Consider the following 15,022-nt stretch of genomic DNA (forward strand, 5'->3'; position numbering starts at 1 on the left):
GAGTAATTTTCCAAGTGCTTGATCGTTTATTTCAAAGTAAGACGCATGAAAATTGTAATCGCATAGTTTTCGTCACCTTGCATGTTAGTCAGTCTGCATAATCTAGGATATCCAGTTTTAATCTTCTCGATTTAGCTCCTAATTTTAGATTTAAATTTGTGGAAAGTGTTGATTTAAGATGTTGTTCAGGGAGTTTTCGTTCATATGCAATTGTTGCATATTTGTTGGAGAAGATAAACTTTCAGATCTGATTTGTGGACCACTTTACACTTTTTAGCTACTTTACTTTTTTGCCCTTTGCTTTTCGTCAGTCTTTTCTGTGGATCTGGCAATTCATCAACTAGTTCGTTGGAATATTCGTGGCATTCGTTGTTTGTCCATTTTTAGTAAACTTTCACTTTTCACATGCACTCCAGTCTTACAAAACCCATGTTTCACTTACTCAACTTATTTCCAACATGAACCAGTCTTACCAGTCAGGATAGTATAAGTCCCTTTTAAGTTTTCTGTCTAGGTAGATCTCAACCCCAAGCGTGGTAGCTAACCAACCCCTTCCAGATTATCACCTCAATAACATTTCGCAATCATCCGTCTCTGTGGGATTCGACCCTTACTCCACTATACTAGCCAGTAGAAGTGGGTTGAGGTATATTGTTGATAACAAGTTTTTTAGGTCCTCGTGCCAGCGACAAGACTAGGTTTTGGGAATCTTTCCCTGATTAGTTGATTACACGACCCTGCACTCATTGTGTGAAAACACATGCTTAAAACCTGCTCTTTCACCTACCCGTCACGACTGCCAAGGTCTGATAAACTTGCACTAGAGGGCGCACGGTTTTCCCAGAATGTTGGGCAACATAGATTGTATGCATTGGGAGTGAAAGAACTGCCCCGCTGCTTAGAAAGGAATGTACACGACCGGCTTCAAAGGCAAGAATCTCACGATGATCCTCAAAGCCGTTGATGACTACCGGCTACGGATTTGGCATCCGTATTTTGGAGTTGTGGGGTCGAACAACGACATCAACGTCCTACAGTCATCACCCCTTTTCAATGAGCAGTGCCTTGGCGTGGGTCCGACCATCACTTTCGTCACCAATGTCAACCATCACGATATGTGCTACTATTTGGCTGATGGGATATACCCCATGTGGCCCGTAATTTTGAAGACGATCAAATGCCCAACATATATTGAGAAAATTTACTTTGCGCAACGACAAGAGGCTGCGCGCAAGGATGCGAAGCGGACATTTGGTGTGCTCCAATAGCGATGGGCTGCGGTGAAGGGTCCAATACGCCTGTGGTATGCTGACTACATTTTGCTGATATCATGTACGCATGAATCATCATGCATAACATGATAGTCGAAAATGAAGGTGCAGAACTCATTGATTGGTCAAATGAAGATGGTGCCAGACCAAGCCACGGTGTGGCCACCAACTCTGTACGAATGGGGACCCAAGCATTTGCTGATATACGTCAGAAAGAAGCTCATATTCGACTCCAGTATGATATAATTGAAGAGTTATGGGCACATAGGATTGCACGTTGATATCGTTTGGAAATTGTTTGAATGGTTGTTTAATCGTTTTTTTATCGTAGTAGACCTTTTTTTTAATTATACTGTGTTCATTATTTTTATTTTATGGAATTTATGTTTGCACTTTTTCCGTAATTTGTCTAATTTTAATTTCGTATTTGTTCATTTAATTGCTGGGTTGGGCGTTGGTCAATCTATCGCTAGGCTGTGAAAAGGGCATGATGATGTGACATGAAGACTTTTTCGCTAGGCTCATAGCTAGCCTATACACAATCCTAATCGTGGATGCTCTTATGCCAACATTACAACGTTATCGAACCGATATACAAGTTTTAATTTGTTTTAATTTATTTTTCTTTACCACGAACACGATCTGTATAATTTTTGGTTTGTGCTAATTACGCTCTTCTATCTCTCTCATCTCCTTTCTCTAGATTTCGATCTCTGCATTCAATTGACCTCAACACGCAGTATTCATCCTCCGCAATGCCGGCGGATCAAAGCGACCTCACAACCGAACAGGTACGCCACATTTTGCTGGCACACAAAATTGATTTGAAGCGAGAGTTTCGAGTGATTTTTTGTGTTATCCGAATGATTGGTTTGTTGATTTGGATGGTTTTGTTGGTAGGATTTTGAAATTTGGTTGGTCAGCTAATAAATACTGAGATGTGATTTCTGTTTGTTTTATTACGAAGGTTTTGAGCAGGGATATTCCATGGGAGACTTACATGACTACTAAGCTTATATCAAGCACTGGACTTCAGCTTCTGCGGCGTTACGATAAGAAACCTGAGAATTACAAGGCTCAATTGCTTGATGATGTAAATCTCCCAATCTTATTGCCGCCTCATTATGATTATTGTTATTGTTATTTATCATCGTATGCTTAATTTTATAACTTACGCAGCTTCACTGGATTATGTGATTTCCTTGTTTAGTCTATTCTATTTTGTATCGATTTGTGCATGTTTTTCTTCTGATACCTTAGAACCACTAGCTTGTTTAATGTGTTTCGAAAATTTATAAGTTGCGTTGATGTTTAGTTTCAGTAATTTGTAGCAGTTTGATGTTATATTGCATTCAGATTCAGATATATGTCTTACTACTGTTGCAAAATGTTTTAATGTTGGATTCTGTTGAAGGATTTGATTAACGTGTCACTTGTTTCAGGATGGTCCGGCCTACGTCAGTGTTTTTGTTAGCATTTTGCGTGACATATTCAAGGAAGAAACTGTAGAGTATGTGTTAGCTCTGTTTGATGAAATGCTTTCAGGTGAGTGACAAAATGCATAGGCTAATGTTTACCCTCCCTGCCTAACATAGGTCATTATAAGTAGCTGATTCTTCTTGTTGTGTTGTTATTGTGCATGGCAGCAAACCCGAAAAGAGCAAGGTTATTTCACGATAAATCACTGGCTGAGGAGGGCACTTATGAGCCTTTCCTAAGGTAATGGCCCATAGTTGACATTGCTATTCATGAAGGATTTTCGGAGGAAGTTTATCACTATGCAACCGATAGTCTTGGCCACTCATGATAAACTTACAAATGATAAAATAAGGGAATATTTGTATATATCAGAGTATCATCTGATACTGAAATTTATGTATTGCTGTATATTATATGGTATGGCAGAAGCAGTTCACGGAGTACAGTTAATTTTAAAATTCAACGACGGCATGTTGCACGATGTAGTTCTTCCATCTCTGTAGAACATTGATCCCCCATCTAAACATAGATTTTTTTGATTTTGCAAGATTACTCTGGAAAGGCAGCTGGTTTGCTCAGGAGAAAAGCTGTAAGGTACTATCTTTGATAGTCAGGTGCGAAACACTCCCATCCCTTGGAATATGGCTGGGTTGTTTTTCTCTTGTATAATCTTCTCTTCCTACCTTTTTTATATTCCAGTGGGAGGTCAAATTCTCGGGGAACGTCCATGTCAAAGAAAGATATCACTACTATAGATGATGTTTTAAAGGGACTGGTAGAGTGGTTGTGTGCACAGGTTTGTAGTTCCATGCCTTTTGTCGTTTGGTTTCGTATAGGATAACTTGATAAACTAAGTTCTTGCAAGCTTAGTCTGCTTCCGGGACAAAAGTTGCTCCAAGACGGCATGAATAAGAATTTGAAATTTTTTTGTGCTATGAGATTTCTTGTCAAGGCTGCACAGAGACGAATATAATAGTCCCTCTCTTCAGTTGCATGATGATAAATGATAAAATACTCATTAGTAAACTTTTTATTTATTTAAATTATAATGTATCTAATGGTCTCTAATATTGCCATGTATGATTTCGTTTTTATGATTTAATACTTCCTCCGTCCCAAGGTAGTTGGGGCAATTCTTTTGGGCGCATGATTTAAGAAATTAATTTGTTAAAAGTTAAAGTGGAGAGAGTAAAGTAAGAGAGGGAATAACGTAAGAGAGATGAAGAGAGTAAAGTATGAGAGAGGATAAAGTTTCTGGCAAAAAAAAAATGACTCAACTACAAATTTAGGGCATATGAACGTAATGTCAATATTATATATATTAAAAATACCAACATAGTAACATGGGTATGACACAAAAAATATTAAACTAATTATCAAAATATATGAATATTCATGAAAATATTATCTAATTTTATCATCCTAATATATGCAATTAGGATATCGTGGGAATCTTATAATATTACCTTTAATTCAATATATATTGTGTGGAAAAAATAATTTCAGTCGAGATAGTTATATGAATTCCAAGTTTTGAGATATTTTTATGTTCAAATTGATAGGGCATTACATACACTGCACTTGGGGCATTACATAATTGATATGCGTTTTGATATAAGAATGAGTCTTGATATTAACCCTACCCTATATATTATAGAGTTTAGTTGTCAGGAATATACTGCCATTTTCTTTCTTGCGGTAAAGGAAACATGGAGTCATTGTCAGTATCTATTTAGCAGCAATTATACTTAATACTTTTCTATTTGTGCAGCTTAAGAAACCATCTCATCCTAGCCGTGGCATCCCCACAGCTATTAACTGCCTTGCCACTTTGCTTAAAGAACCTCTAGTGCGATCTTCATTTGTTCAAGCAGATGGAGTGAAGTTTCTCATTCCTCTAGTTATTCCAGCTTCCAGTCAACAATCTATCCAGGTAATCTAAATTCAAAATAACAGTGCATAACCATGTACTCTGTAAATCCAAATTAAATCGGTTCTATATCTCAACATATTGCTGTATGCATTTGAAATTGACTTTCGTCTTGTAATTGTAATATTTAACCATTCATCAATATCTTGATAACTTTGAATTTTGAAACAGCTCTTGTATGAAACCTGCCTTTGTATTTGGCTCCTATCGTTCTATGAGCCTGCAATTGAGTATTTGGCGGCTTCTCGGTCCTTGGCACGGTTAATTGATGTTGTTAAAGGGACCACCAAGGAAAAAGTAAGTTCTTTTTTTCTTGTGTGTGACGTAAACTCGTTTGAATTTATGATGTCATCCCATTTCCACTCTGGTTATATCAATGCTTGCTTAGACCTTTAATCTTGACATTAGTTTTGTCATCTTAAGTTTACATATTGTTGTGCCCCATCTATAGAAGCTTCTAAAGCCTTGATGTCCTTCTGAGAATATGTCTGTCTCAACTTATGTAGGTTGTCAGGGTAGTCATCCTGACCCTTAAGAATTTGATAAACAAAGCAACATTTGCTGCTGAGATGGTGGACCTGGAAGTTCCACAACTGCTCCAGAATCTAAAAGCGCAGGCATGGAGTGATGAGGTTAGAGGATATATTTACAGGATCCCTTGTACTCAGGAAGATCAAGATCTAAATAGTGATACACTTTTATTTGCACAATGTAATTTTGTTCTGAGTCTATAACTCCAAGTATATGACTTATGTGCTATAACAGATCATTTCATAATAAGATCATATTTGCATTGTTGCCTTTCGTTTTGATGATGCATGCTTAATTTGAGACTTATCTACTGCACAGCTGTAAGCATATTTGATCTGATTATGTGCTTTGTGGTAAGGTCTTGTTGGGCTTCTTTCAGTCACTAGCGCATTTAGTCTGATTCTCCTTTCTGATTGAATGAGTTCCCCCAATCTCATTATGGGTTATCATATATTTGCAGGATCTACTAGAGGCTATGAATCAGCTGGAAGAAGGACTGAGAGTTAACATCAAGAGGCTAAGTTCTTATGATAAATATTACCAGGAAGTTATCCTCGGACGTCTTGATTGGGCTCCTATGCATAAAGATCCTATTTTTTGGAAGGAAAATATTACACACTTTGAAGAACATGATTTCAAGGTTAGTCCATTTTTATTGCTGCCACTGGAGCACTCTAACTGAAAAGAGAAAATGACATGTTATCGCTTAGTGTCTGGGTTGGATGTGGGTGTGAAATATAGTTCTTTGTCACAATGAAAACTGCAAAGGTTTTTTGTCCATCTTATGAAAGGTATCATAAACATTTTTCTGCAGGTACTTAGGATCCTTTTGACAATCTTGGACACATCATCTGATCCTAGAACACTCGCTGTTGCTTGTTACGATCTGTCTCAGTTCATTCAGTACCATCCTGCTGGGCGTATCATTGTGACAGACCTGAAAGCGAAGGATCGTGTGATGAAGCTGATGAACCACAAGAGCACAGAGGTTACCAAGAATGCCCTACTCTGCATCCAAAGGCTATTTCTAGGTGCCAAATATGCAAGCTTTTTGCAGGCCTAAATATTGTTAATAGTCTGTTTTTGTGTTATGAACAATAGACGTTTAAACTATGTGTATCATTTATTTATTTGTTCTGCTGCTGCTGAACATGTGGACAATTTCTTGTATTTTCTCACACATCCACCCAAAAAATTAGACAGTGTATTTGTCTAAATACTGTTGGTTTCGTCAACAAAATGGTGACTGAATTTTACATTATTCTTTCGTTTTGTTCCAAGTATAAGGTGAAATGCCTCCGGTAGTTTTGTACCAATAAAATATGGAGGAATCAAGTGTTTAATAATTTAGCGTTATAATAACCACAAGTCCATGAAACAAGTTACTACTACTACTCCCTCTATCCTATAATACATATCATCACACTTTTCTTTTTAGTTTGTCCTATAAAAGATATCACATTTCCTTTTTTGAAAAAAAACTCTCTCACATTAATATGAATACACTATTTTCTCTCTCCACCTAACACACATACAAAATAACATCTCCTAAAATTCCGAATCATTTCCCAAGTATGTCATCTATTATGAAATAGTATATTGTTATAGCAATAAGATCCTGATGTTGTGTGGGGAGAGAAGGACAATGGAAATGGAAACTTTTTTTTACAAAATAATTTCATAGATGGAAATTTTCGAATTTTGAGTTTGGATCATTATACATACATTTCATTTGTATGCCCATTGTCAACTATGACAGTTATTTAAACTGTGGTTAGTTCTCCAAGTCTACTAATATTATGACTTTGATATTTTTCACAATCAAAAAATTTGATGTCTTAAATTGATGATGCGCAGACATGTACTAGTGTCATTACTTCAAGTCAAATTTTCTTGAGTTTTTGAACTCAATTGATGACATTTTTTGCAAATTCTCACAGTACTTTGGGGAAATATGGTTGACGAAAATCTTACATGGAGAAACCGTCTGTCTACTAAAACGACCCATATAGTGAAATTTGTTAAAATAAATATTTTTCTTCTGTATTCTTTTTTTTACAACTCTCCTCCAATCGGCCACCCCCATATTTTTTTCTCCCTCTCTTTACAATTGTCTTTGCCCCTCCTAACTACATTGTGCATCCTCCACCAACAACAATGACGATCAAGTCTATTCATAAAATGGTTTAAATAATCTCTTTCTCAATTGGATAGAGGATAGGTGGAAGGATAAAAGTCATGAATTTCAATTTTAATTATAAATAATTGAGTTGTTTATTCAAGTAATTTCTTATTTCAAGCAACTTCTTGATTGATGCATCAAATAGAGTGTTTGTAAGTTTTGTTCACGCCACATCAGACATAATTTCTCCCAATTTAGTTCTTATGGGAAAATTGCTAAAAAAATGTTAAAGTCATGATATTATATAGATTCCACGATATAACATGTTTGAAGGCTGATGCATTTTTGGCAGGCAGCCATGCTATATATAAGTTTATCTCATGAGTGACGACTATAGGGGTGTTCGGTTGGCAAGATTAAATCTCATGATTAAATATGTATCATGTTTGGTTCATAAGATTGAACCCTACAACTTAATTCTAGGTGGATAGTCTCATGCTAATTAGTCATAGCCTCCCCCTCCAACTAAAATAATCTCACAACTTAATCCTAGATGGATAGTCTCATGATATTAGTCATGGCAACCGAACGCCACCTATATATATAAGTTTATCTCATATGATATTTAATAAAAAGGGCCAATCATCTTCTACAAAGATTTATTCCACCAATACAATACATACTTCCACTATATTGAAAAATATATCTATAAGATATAGCTGTGAGCGACCACACTTAAGGTTTACTTGAGAAAAAAAGCAAAATAGAGTACATATATATACTTGTTTATTTTTTGAGTTAGAATCTAGTTGGTCTTCTTCCTCCGGTACCACTTTCTCTTTGACAGTTATAATAAACGACAGCTACTGGTGAGCCAAGGTTGTAGAGCTCTGCAAAGTCTCTAGTGTTGAAGTTTTGGCGCCACCCGGGCGCATATACTGTCTGGCGACCCAATTGGCGGAACAATACGAACACATAGCGGTGGATACCTATCGATGGTTGGGGACTCTCGTAGCGCACTATCTCTTGTCCTGCATCATATCAGTCAAACTATGAAAAAACGTTTTAGTACTATTCAGCTTTGTATACAATGCAATTCCTAATACATAATTCAACTATTATTTAGACTGATTCGAATTTTGATTCGGACACGATAAGAACGAGAGATAGGGATAAACCATATGCTATTCCTCAATTATTTACCAAGTGCTTTAATTAATTGTCACAAAATCTTTTGACGTTGCAAGACACATCTTAATCATGCTGGTGGAAACAAGTTGACAAATGAAGGAAAGAAATATCGGAAATAGATATTAAAAACACACAATTTCGTACTGTGTGTTTATTATCTTGTGGTAGATTAATTACATTCTTATACATAGACCCAACCAAATTTACAAAACTGTAATTAATGTAAACGTACAATCATGGTCCATTTACGGACATGATAAAGTAGATTAGACTTTAACACACAAACTTTCAGTCCACATGCTATCTAGATAAATGAAAATATGTACTAAGAGAATAAAATAAAAATATGTCTCTTTTTTACTTAATACTGCTATTTACTGGTTGGTTCAAATCCTAAACTTATATTGCATCAGTGATCAGTCAACTAATAAATGATGACATGCATATTTATCTATATAATACCAAAAAATAACTTCTAAATGCATATCCTTATCGCTTTATTTATTTATCTTTTCTACCACACGTGTATTGATGTTGAAATTAGTACGCCTCGGATGGAATGAAAAACAAAATGACGAGAATATAATATTTTGACATTAACTATATTTATTTCAAAACTGAATTAGATAATTCACCAAATGTTGCTCCAGTAGTTCCTGGAATATCAGTCACCAACCTATATTAATTAAAGGAAAAAGATAGAAGTATTAGCTATGGATTAATTCGTATGAGAAATGAAATGAAATAGAAGATGCAATTAGTGAGAAACAATTAATTAATAGAGTTAGTTAGTTAGTATTACCAGTGCAAGTACTCCCTGAGATTGGGATCACTTGGGCTTGGAGCATCAGGGTCCACCATCACCTAAAAACAAATACAAAAAACACTATACATCATGCTAATGGTAAGAAGAGAATGAGAGTGTATGTACATATAATATACGGTAGAGATGTAATTAAATGCAAATTCTATATATGTATATATACCAGAGTGAAAAAAGTGCGAAGATCATCCCCTCCAACTACAACCCTAGCCTGATTCACGATTTGAGATGGCCTAAATTCACACCCATTCGAGACTTCTCTATTCCCATAAAACACTCTCAAACCAATGGATCTTGTGAAAGGATCCAACACATCGCCTATCACTCTACCTACAACCAAAGGGTCTCTATCTCTTGGCATTTTTATTTTTTCAAATCAATTTTAATACATGCAATAGTTAGTAACCCAACTATTTATAGTTATCCATCTTCGTCCACCACCACCACTATTTTTATTCCTCGTATTTGGAATTATAGGTCAGTCAAAGTTGGCATTCATTCCTCTTTACCTTCACTTTTCGAATAACTCTACTAGACTTTCACTATCACGTTCTGTCTACCATATTTCTACCCTTTCATATTCTAGTATTATTTGATAATTTAATTAAATAAATCTTATTTTAATTATGATGTCTGTTAATTAATTGAATAAACGAATTAGTGGTATAGCTTTATATATTATTTCTAAACACGCATACATCGAGATTCATATTTACATAAATTATGGAGGGCTAGTATTTTCTACTACTATAATTATTTAGTAGGCCCCGTTCAATCAAAGAAATAAATAAAGAATAAAAAATGACACTTATTACAACTATCCAAAACTGCTTTATTCCAGTTGGCATAATCTTATCGTGCTTTTAGATATGGAGACAAGGGCTCTCTAACAATAACAACGGATGCTATGCAATATTTTAAAAAGTAAACGAATCGGCGAAGCTAATGATTTAGGCCGATTTGTCCATTAAATTACAACTATTGAAAGATTCTATTTTCGTTTGTAGTATAGTATTTAAGGGTTGATCTCATAGAAGGAGTGATCAGTTGGATATAAAGTGAATAAATGAAGACTAAGGTTTAACAAAAGTACTAGATATACTTAAAGAGAACACATAGCAAATAGTCCCTATTAATTAAACTATTATTCCTACAGAGCGTAATAAATGCTAGACTAATGATCGGGTGCTATCGTAGTTGGACTGGAGTGTCCTAACTTGGTAGAATGGACTTCGTGTTCGCACTCCCCAAGTACATGTTTAAAGAAATTTATAAGTTCCTTTTTAAAAATTCCTTCCAACATACTATTGATTAATACTCCCTCCGTTCCATAGTAGTGGAGACATTTCTTTCCGTCACAGAGATTAAGAAAAATGTGTTTAACGTATTAAATAAAAAGATAATAAAGTATGAGAGAGGAAAAAGTAGATAGAAGAACGTAAGAGAGGGGGAAAAGTAAATGGGAAGAAATGTGTTGACTTTTTACTAAAAAGGGAAATGACTCCGCTACTATGGAACGTACCAAAATGACTCTATTACTATGGAACGGAGGGAGTATAAGGCATGTCGGGATATCGAACCCACAGAGAACGGTGACTCTAGCCTATAAGGATTGATAGCACGAGGTGGTTGGTTGGCTGTGCCGCCACACTTCATCTTTTGGATTTGGTTTCTGACTAACTAATCTAGGCGGAAACTTATTGGAAAAGGTAAAGAACTTGGGCAACTAAATTAACTAGACACGTAAATAAGAAGATGCTAAGAAAGCAATAACACTTCAACATTTAAAGAAAACGATAAACTAATCTAGGATAGTAAGTTAAAGTTGGGCAGGTACATGTTGTTGGATACGAGAATCAATAATGTGTTGCGACACTTTGATATTTGGAGAGAATATGGATATAGATATATTTCACTAAATAGTGAATATGATATTTTATTGAATGATTCCTTTTTTTGAATGAAATGGTGGAGATTACAATGATATTTATAGATACATGCATGACTATTACTTAAGGGACATGACTCTATACTAAGGGACGTGACTATTCACTAAGGGATATGACTCTATACTAAGGTACATGATTCTTCAACAAAGTACATGACTCTTCATCTAGGTATATGACTATTCATCAAGGTATATGACTCTTCAAGAAGGTACATGTCTCTTCATTGAGGTTCATGACTGCAAATTACATTTTCAACACATGTGAGTGGACATGCTAAACAGTGTGCGGCGATGACAAAGAGTAGACATGTAGTCACATATAGTTGCAGACATCGAAAGAAACAAAGGAACACTTTTTAAACTAATCTAATCCTAGACAGAAGGGATGAAAAGCTTGCACTATACCACGAGATGTGAAAGGAGTAAAAGGCGAAAAGAGTGGTACTAAGCTATAGTGAATAGTGGGTGCATGGCTCCACGTTCGGAAAATAGGGGGAGGCAGAAGATTGTGCCATCCTTCATGCAGATTTTAAGGAAATCCTAATTAACACCTAAGAAAACATGAAAACATACTTTAAAAGATCTAAACATCTAATTTAACTAAAAACGAAGAAAATGCAAGATCTCGTCTCTTAAGCTATGAAGCTTGAAGAAACGAAGATCTAAACAAAGTGTTATGCAGCAAATGGTGGCCAACACGACTAAATAGATGCAGTTTGCGCTAATCTAACCTATCTAAAGCATGAAAAACATAAACTAACTATCCATTCATTGCGAGAACTTGAAGTAAATGCTGAACATAGAGTTATCTACCAAACCTTTGAGCATTTAAAACTAAAAACGAAAATCATACGTAAGCATTTAAGATCTCTAACTAGAAATCATCATAAATCAAGTAGCATGGAAAATTATAGAAACACGTAGATTGATCAGAATTGCAATAGTTGAACGGAAAGCATGTAAACTTGAAATCTGGAGAACGAGCGCTTGAAATCATAGAGAAAGCTTGTACAGTAATCTAGAACGCAAGTACTCTCTCTGTCCAAAAAGAATATGCATTTCGGGTTTGACACGGATTTTAATGCCAAATTGGTAAAATAAGAGAGAGGTAGAGAGAAAAAGTAATTAAAATATTGTTAGTGGAGAATGGGTCACACCTCATTAGAGAGAAAAGAGTTACTGAAATTAGAAACTGCATATTCTTGTGGGACGGACTAAAAAGGAAATAGTGCATATTCTTGTGGGGCGGAAGGAGTAAGAAAGCTTTAAACATTCTAAGTTTGAAAGCATGTAAACTAAGCTAACTAAATTTAACTAAGGATAGAATCTAAAGTCTTTTTTTTTCTAAGAACACAAGTCGCTCTTTTATAGTTTTCAGCCAAGAGGTAAGGATCCCAAATCACGTGTGTCACAAATGCCATAGAGAGCTCAATCTTCAAGAAGTCCACCCTTTTAGTTTGCAGTTGGAACCGTTTGCCAGATTGAGTTCTTGTTCCAAGTTGGCCAAACTTTCTTAGCTTGAGCACCTGGAACCACTTGATCATCCTTCTTTATGGTGCAAAACCTTTCAATCTTCTTCTCTACTTCGGATTGTTTTCTCTACGAGGCACATTCACATATCCTTCCATTTTTGCATCAAAACCTTGCATCTAAAAATGCAAATAACATCATTATAGTGGAAAAGTGAACTAGAATTTGTGACACTATTCATTCTATCAACTAACTCCCCAAAGCCGACAAATCTTGCGGTTAGATGAACACTTTACACAACATATTCTTATCAAATTAAACTTCACAGAAGCGGAGTAAGTATTACCTCAACTTCGAAGACTCTTTCACACCTATTTCATTTATACATTTCTTTCTAAACAAGATAAAATTCACAAGTTGCTCATCTATATTATCATCCAATTTCTAAGTTAAAAGATATATACTATCTCAGATATATCATAACATATCATATATAAAGTCTGAATCATAGATGAAAATCAATACAAATGATTAAATACTATACCTCCACAATCAAAACAATCAATTCATATCTCATCCAAATTTTCCTTCCGTAGAGAGATTTGAAGAAACATCTGGAACCATAAACCTAAGCTAATATACAAATGACCCAATGATGTCATGACCAGAGGCTCATTCCATGCCTGCCGCTCTGATGCATGTGAAGTTTTGGAACTTTTTCAAGGATGGGCTTCCAAGAACGTAGAGGAGATAGGATGTGCAGTTGATCAGACTTAGTATAGATCATATACGGATGGTAATTAGAGCTGACAACTCTCCCGGGGTCCCCTATCTGTGAAGAGGAAGAGCATCCGGGCAAGGCTTTCACTTACTTTTCTCATGGAGATCGAGGAACCAATACAGCTTCTCGGCTAGGTCCTCTTCATCAATTATGTATGTTAGCATGTCATGTCGTGACGACTTTTTCTAGACTAGATCTAGAGCTTCTAGAGTGCCATCAACTAGATTTGAAAATCTTACAATAAGAAAGGTCATAAGAAAAGTAAGAACCCTTCCGATCAAGCATTACTATAACTAACGATTTCTTAAAGTAGAAAACCACCCATAGGGTCAAGTTATCCATTATCGAAAATATAACTGCCGCTTATCTTATGCCACGCTTCTTCTCTGAATCGGTTCCTGGTGTTAGTAGGTCAAGAATCGCCCTCAAGATAGGGAAGAGCCTTTACTCTAGGTTAGGTCGGTCTCATAATTCACGCAACAACGAAGAAAAGTAGACACACATGCTAAACTAGAACACCATGGAATTTATAGTGCTCTCCTATTACCGGTGGTAATCCATCTCCGAGATGAGGGACTTTGGATGGTCGACCTTCTTATCCCTTCTTTTTTTCCTTCTTCTTTTATTCTCCCTTCTTGCTCTCTATTTTCGTATCTATCAACCCTTCCAAAACTATCTTAGAAAGTTGATTTAAAACACGGTCGCGCAAACTGGTCAATCTAAGTAAGTCGATTAGTTCGATAGGGTGCCCAACTCAACAACTTATGGACAAACTGGTCAATCTGGTCCCTGAGTTTTGACCGGTTTCCAGCTCAGCGACTTATTAAGATGCTTATTGACATGCGATGATTTTCTCATTCTAGCTTTGTTTTCACCTAGTGCTCGACATCATTTGAGCTCCGCTTACACATGTTTAACATCCTACAATAAAGAGAATGAACTGTTTTTAAAGAGATTTTGTTCGATTTTAAGACCTTTATTTGGTCCGTTTTTAAAGTTAAAATCACAATTCATGTCCATATTTTGCATATTTTATCTATTTTGATATTTTGACGTGTTTTGTGCAAAATGTGCATATTTGAGCCTAAAGAGATAGCAAAAAGTCGAAGTTGGAAATCTGGAGTATTCAAGAAGCCCAACGGTCCACTGCAACCCATACAGCGCCCGCTGGGGCCCAACGACCGCTGAGCCAGTAGCGGCCCGCTCCAGAGAAAGTTGTGCTGCAACGAAGAACACGCCCAACGACCGCTTGGGAGTGCGCAGCGACCGCTCCAATAGTTTCCGAAGCTACAGGATTATTCATAGCGACCGTTGGGATAAAGTGTAGTGACCGCTATCCATGAGGCAGAGGCTACGGATCACCATGCAGCGGCCCGGTGGGAAAACATGGCGCACAGAATTGACCTACGGATCACCATGCAGCCACTTCTTACCTTATTTGCTGATGCTCGATTTTCCCCTATAAATACCCCCTCA

General features: G+C 36.2%; 2 protein-coding genes across 2 annotated transcripts; one reads left to right on the forward strand and one right to left on the reverse strand.

The window, feature by feature from the left end:
* The first annotated feature begins 1,849 nt into the window (after nt 1-1,849).
* LOC121742593 (V-type proton ATPase subunit H-like) lies at nt 1,850-6,472 on the forward strand. Its single transcript, XM_042135784.1, has 11 exons — nt 1,850-2,062; nt 2,239-2,364; nt 2,714-2,816; nt 2,918-2,990; nt 3,299-3,364; nt 3,450-3,546; nt 4,522-4,683; nt 4,852-4,977; nt 5,187-5,312; nt 5,672-5,851; nt 6,026-6,472. Exons 1-11 carry the CDS (start codon nt 2,027-2,029, stop codon nt 6,272-6,274), a joined length of 1,344 nt encoding a protein of 447 aa, XP_041991718.1. The 5' UTR covers nt 1,850-2,026; the 3' UTR covers nt 6,275-6,472.
* Nucleotides 6,473-7,933: 1,461 nt separating this feature from the next.
* LOC121811429 (protein HEADING DATE 3A-like) lies at nt 7,934-9,714 on the reverse strand. The gene is made up of 4 exons (XM_042212283.1): nt 9,511-9,714; nt 9,327-9,388; nt 9,160-9,200; nt 7,934-8,364 (listed from the first exon to the last, which is right to left on the reverse strand). The coding sequence occupies exons 1-4, from the start codon at nt 9,706-9,708 to the stop codon at nt 8,132-8,134; spliced, it is 534 nt and encodes a 177-aa protein (XP_042068217.1). The 5' UTR covers nt 9,709-9,714; the 3' UTR covers nt 7,934-8,131.
* Nucleotides 9,715-15,022: the final 5,308 nt, after the last annotated feature.

This window comes from Salvia splendens, chromosome 7 (genome assembly GCF_004379255.2).
Source record: "Salvia splendens isolate huo1 chromosome 7, SspV2, whole genome shotgun sequence".
Lineage (NCBI taxonomy): Eukaryota > Viridiplantae > Streptophyta > Magnoliopsida > Lamiales > Lamiaceae > Salvia > Salvia splendens.

Excerpts from the sequence above, each read along its gene's own strand:
- LOC121742593 (XM_042135784.1), top strand. The coding sequence starts at position 2,027 with ATGCCGGCGGATCAAAGCGACCTCACAACCGAACAG. Across the intron at positions 4,684-4,851 it reads CCAGTCAACAATCTATCCAG|CTCTTGTATGAAACCTGCCT; the intron begins GTAATCTAAATT and ends ATTTTGAAACAG. Across the intron at positions 5,852-6,025 it reads TTGAAGAACATGATTTCAAG|GTACTTAGGATCCTTTTGAC; the intron begins GTTAGTCCATTT and ends ATTTTTCTGCAG.
- LOC121811429 (XM_042212283.1), bottom strand. The coding sequence starts at position 9,708 with ATGCCAAGAGATAGAGACCCTTTGGTTGTAGGTAGAGTGATAGGCGAT. Across the intron at positions 9,389-9,510 it reads TTCGCACTTTTTTCACTCTG|GTGATGGTGGACCCTGATGC; the intron begins GTATATATACAT and ends ATTTGTTTTTAG. Across the intron at positions 8,365-9,159 it reads AACTACTGGAGCAACATTTG|GACAAGAGATAGTGCGCTAC; the intron begins GTGAATTATCTA and ends GATATGATGCAG.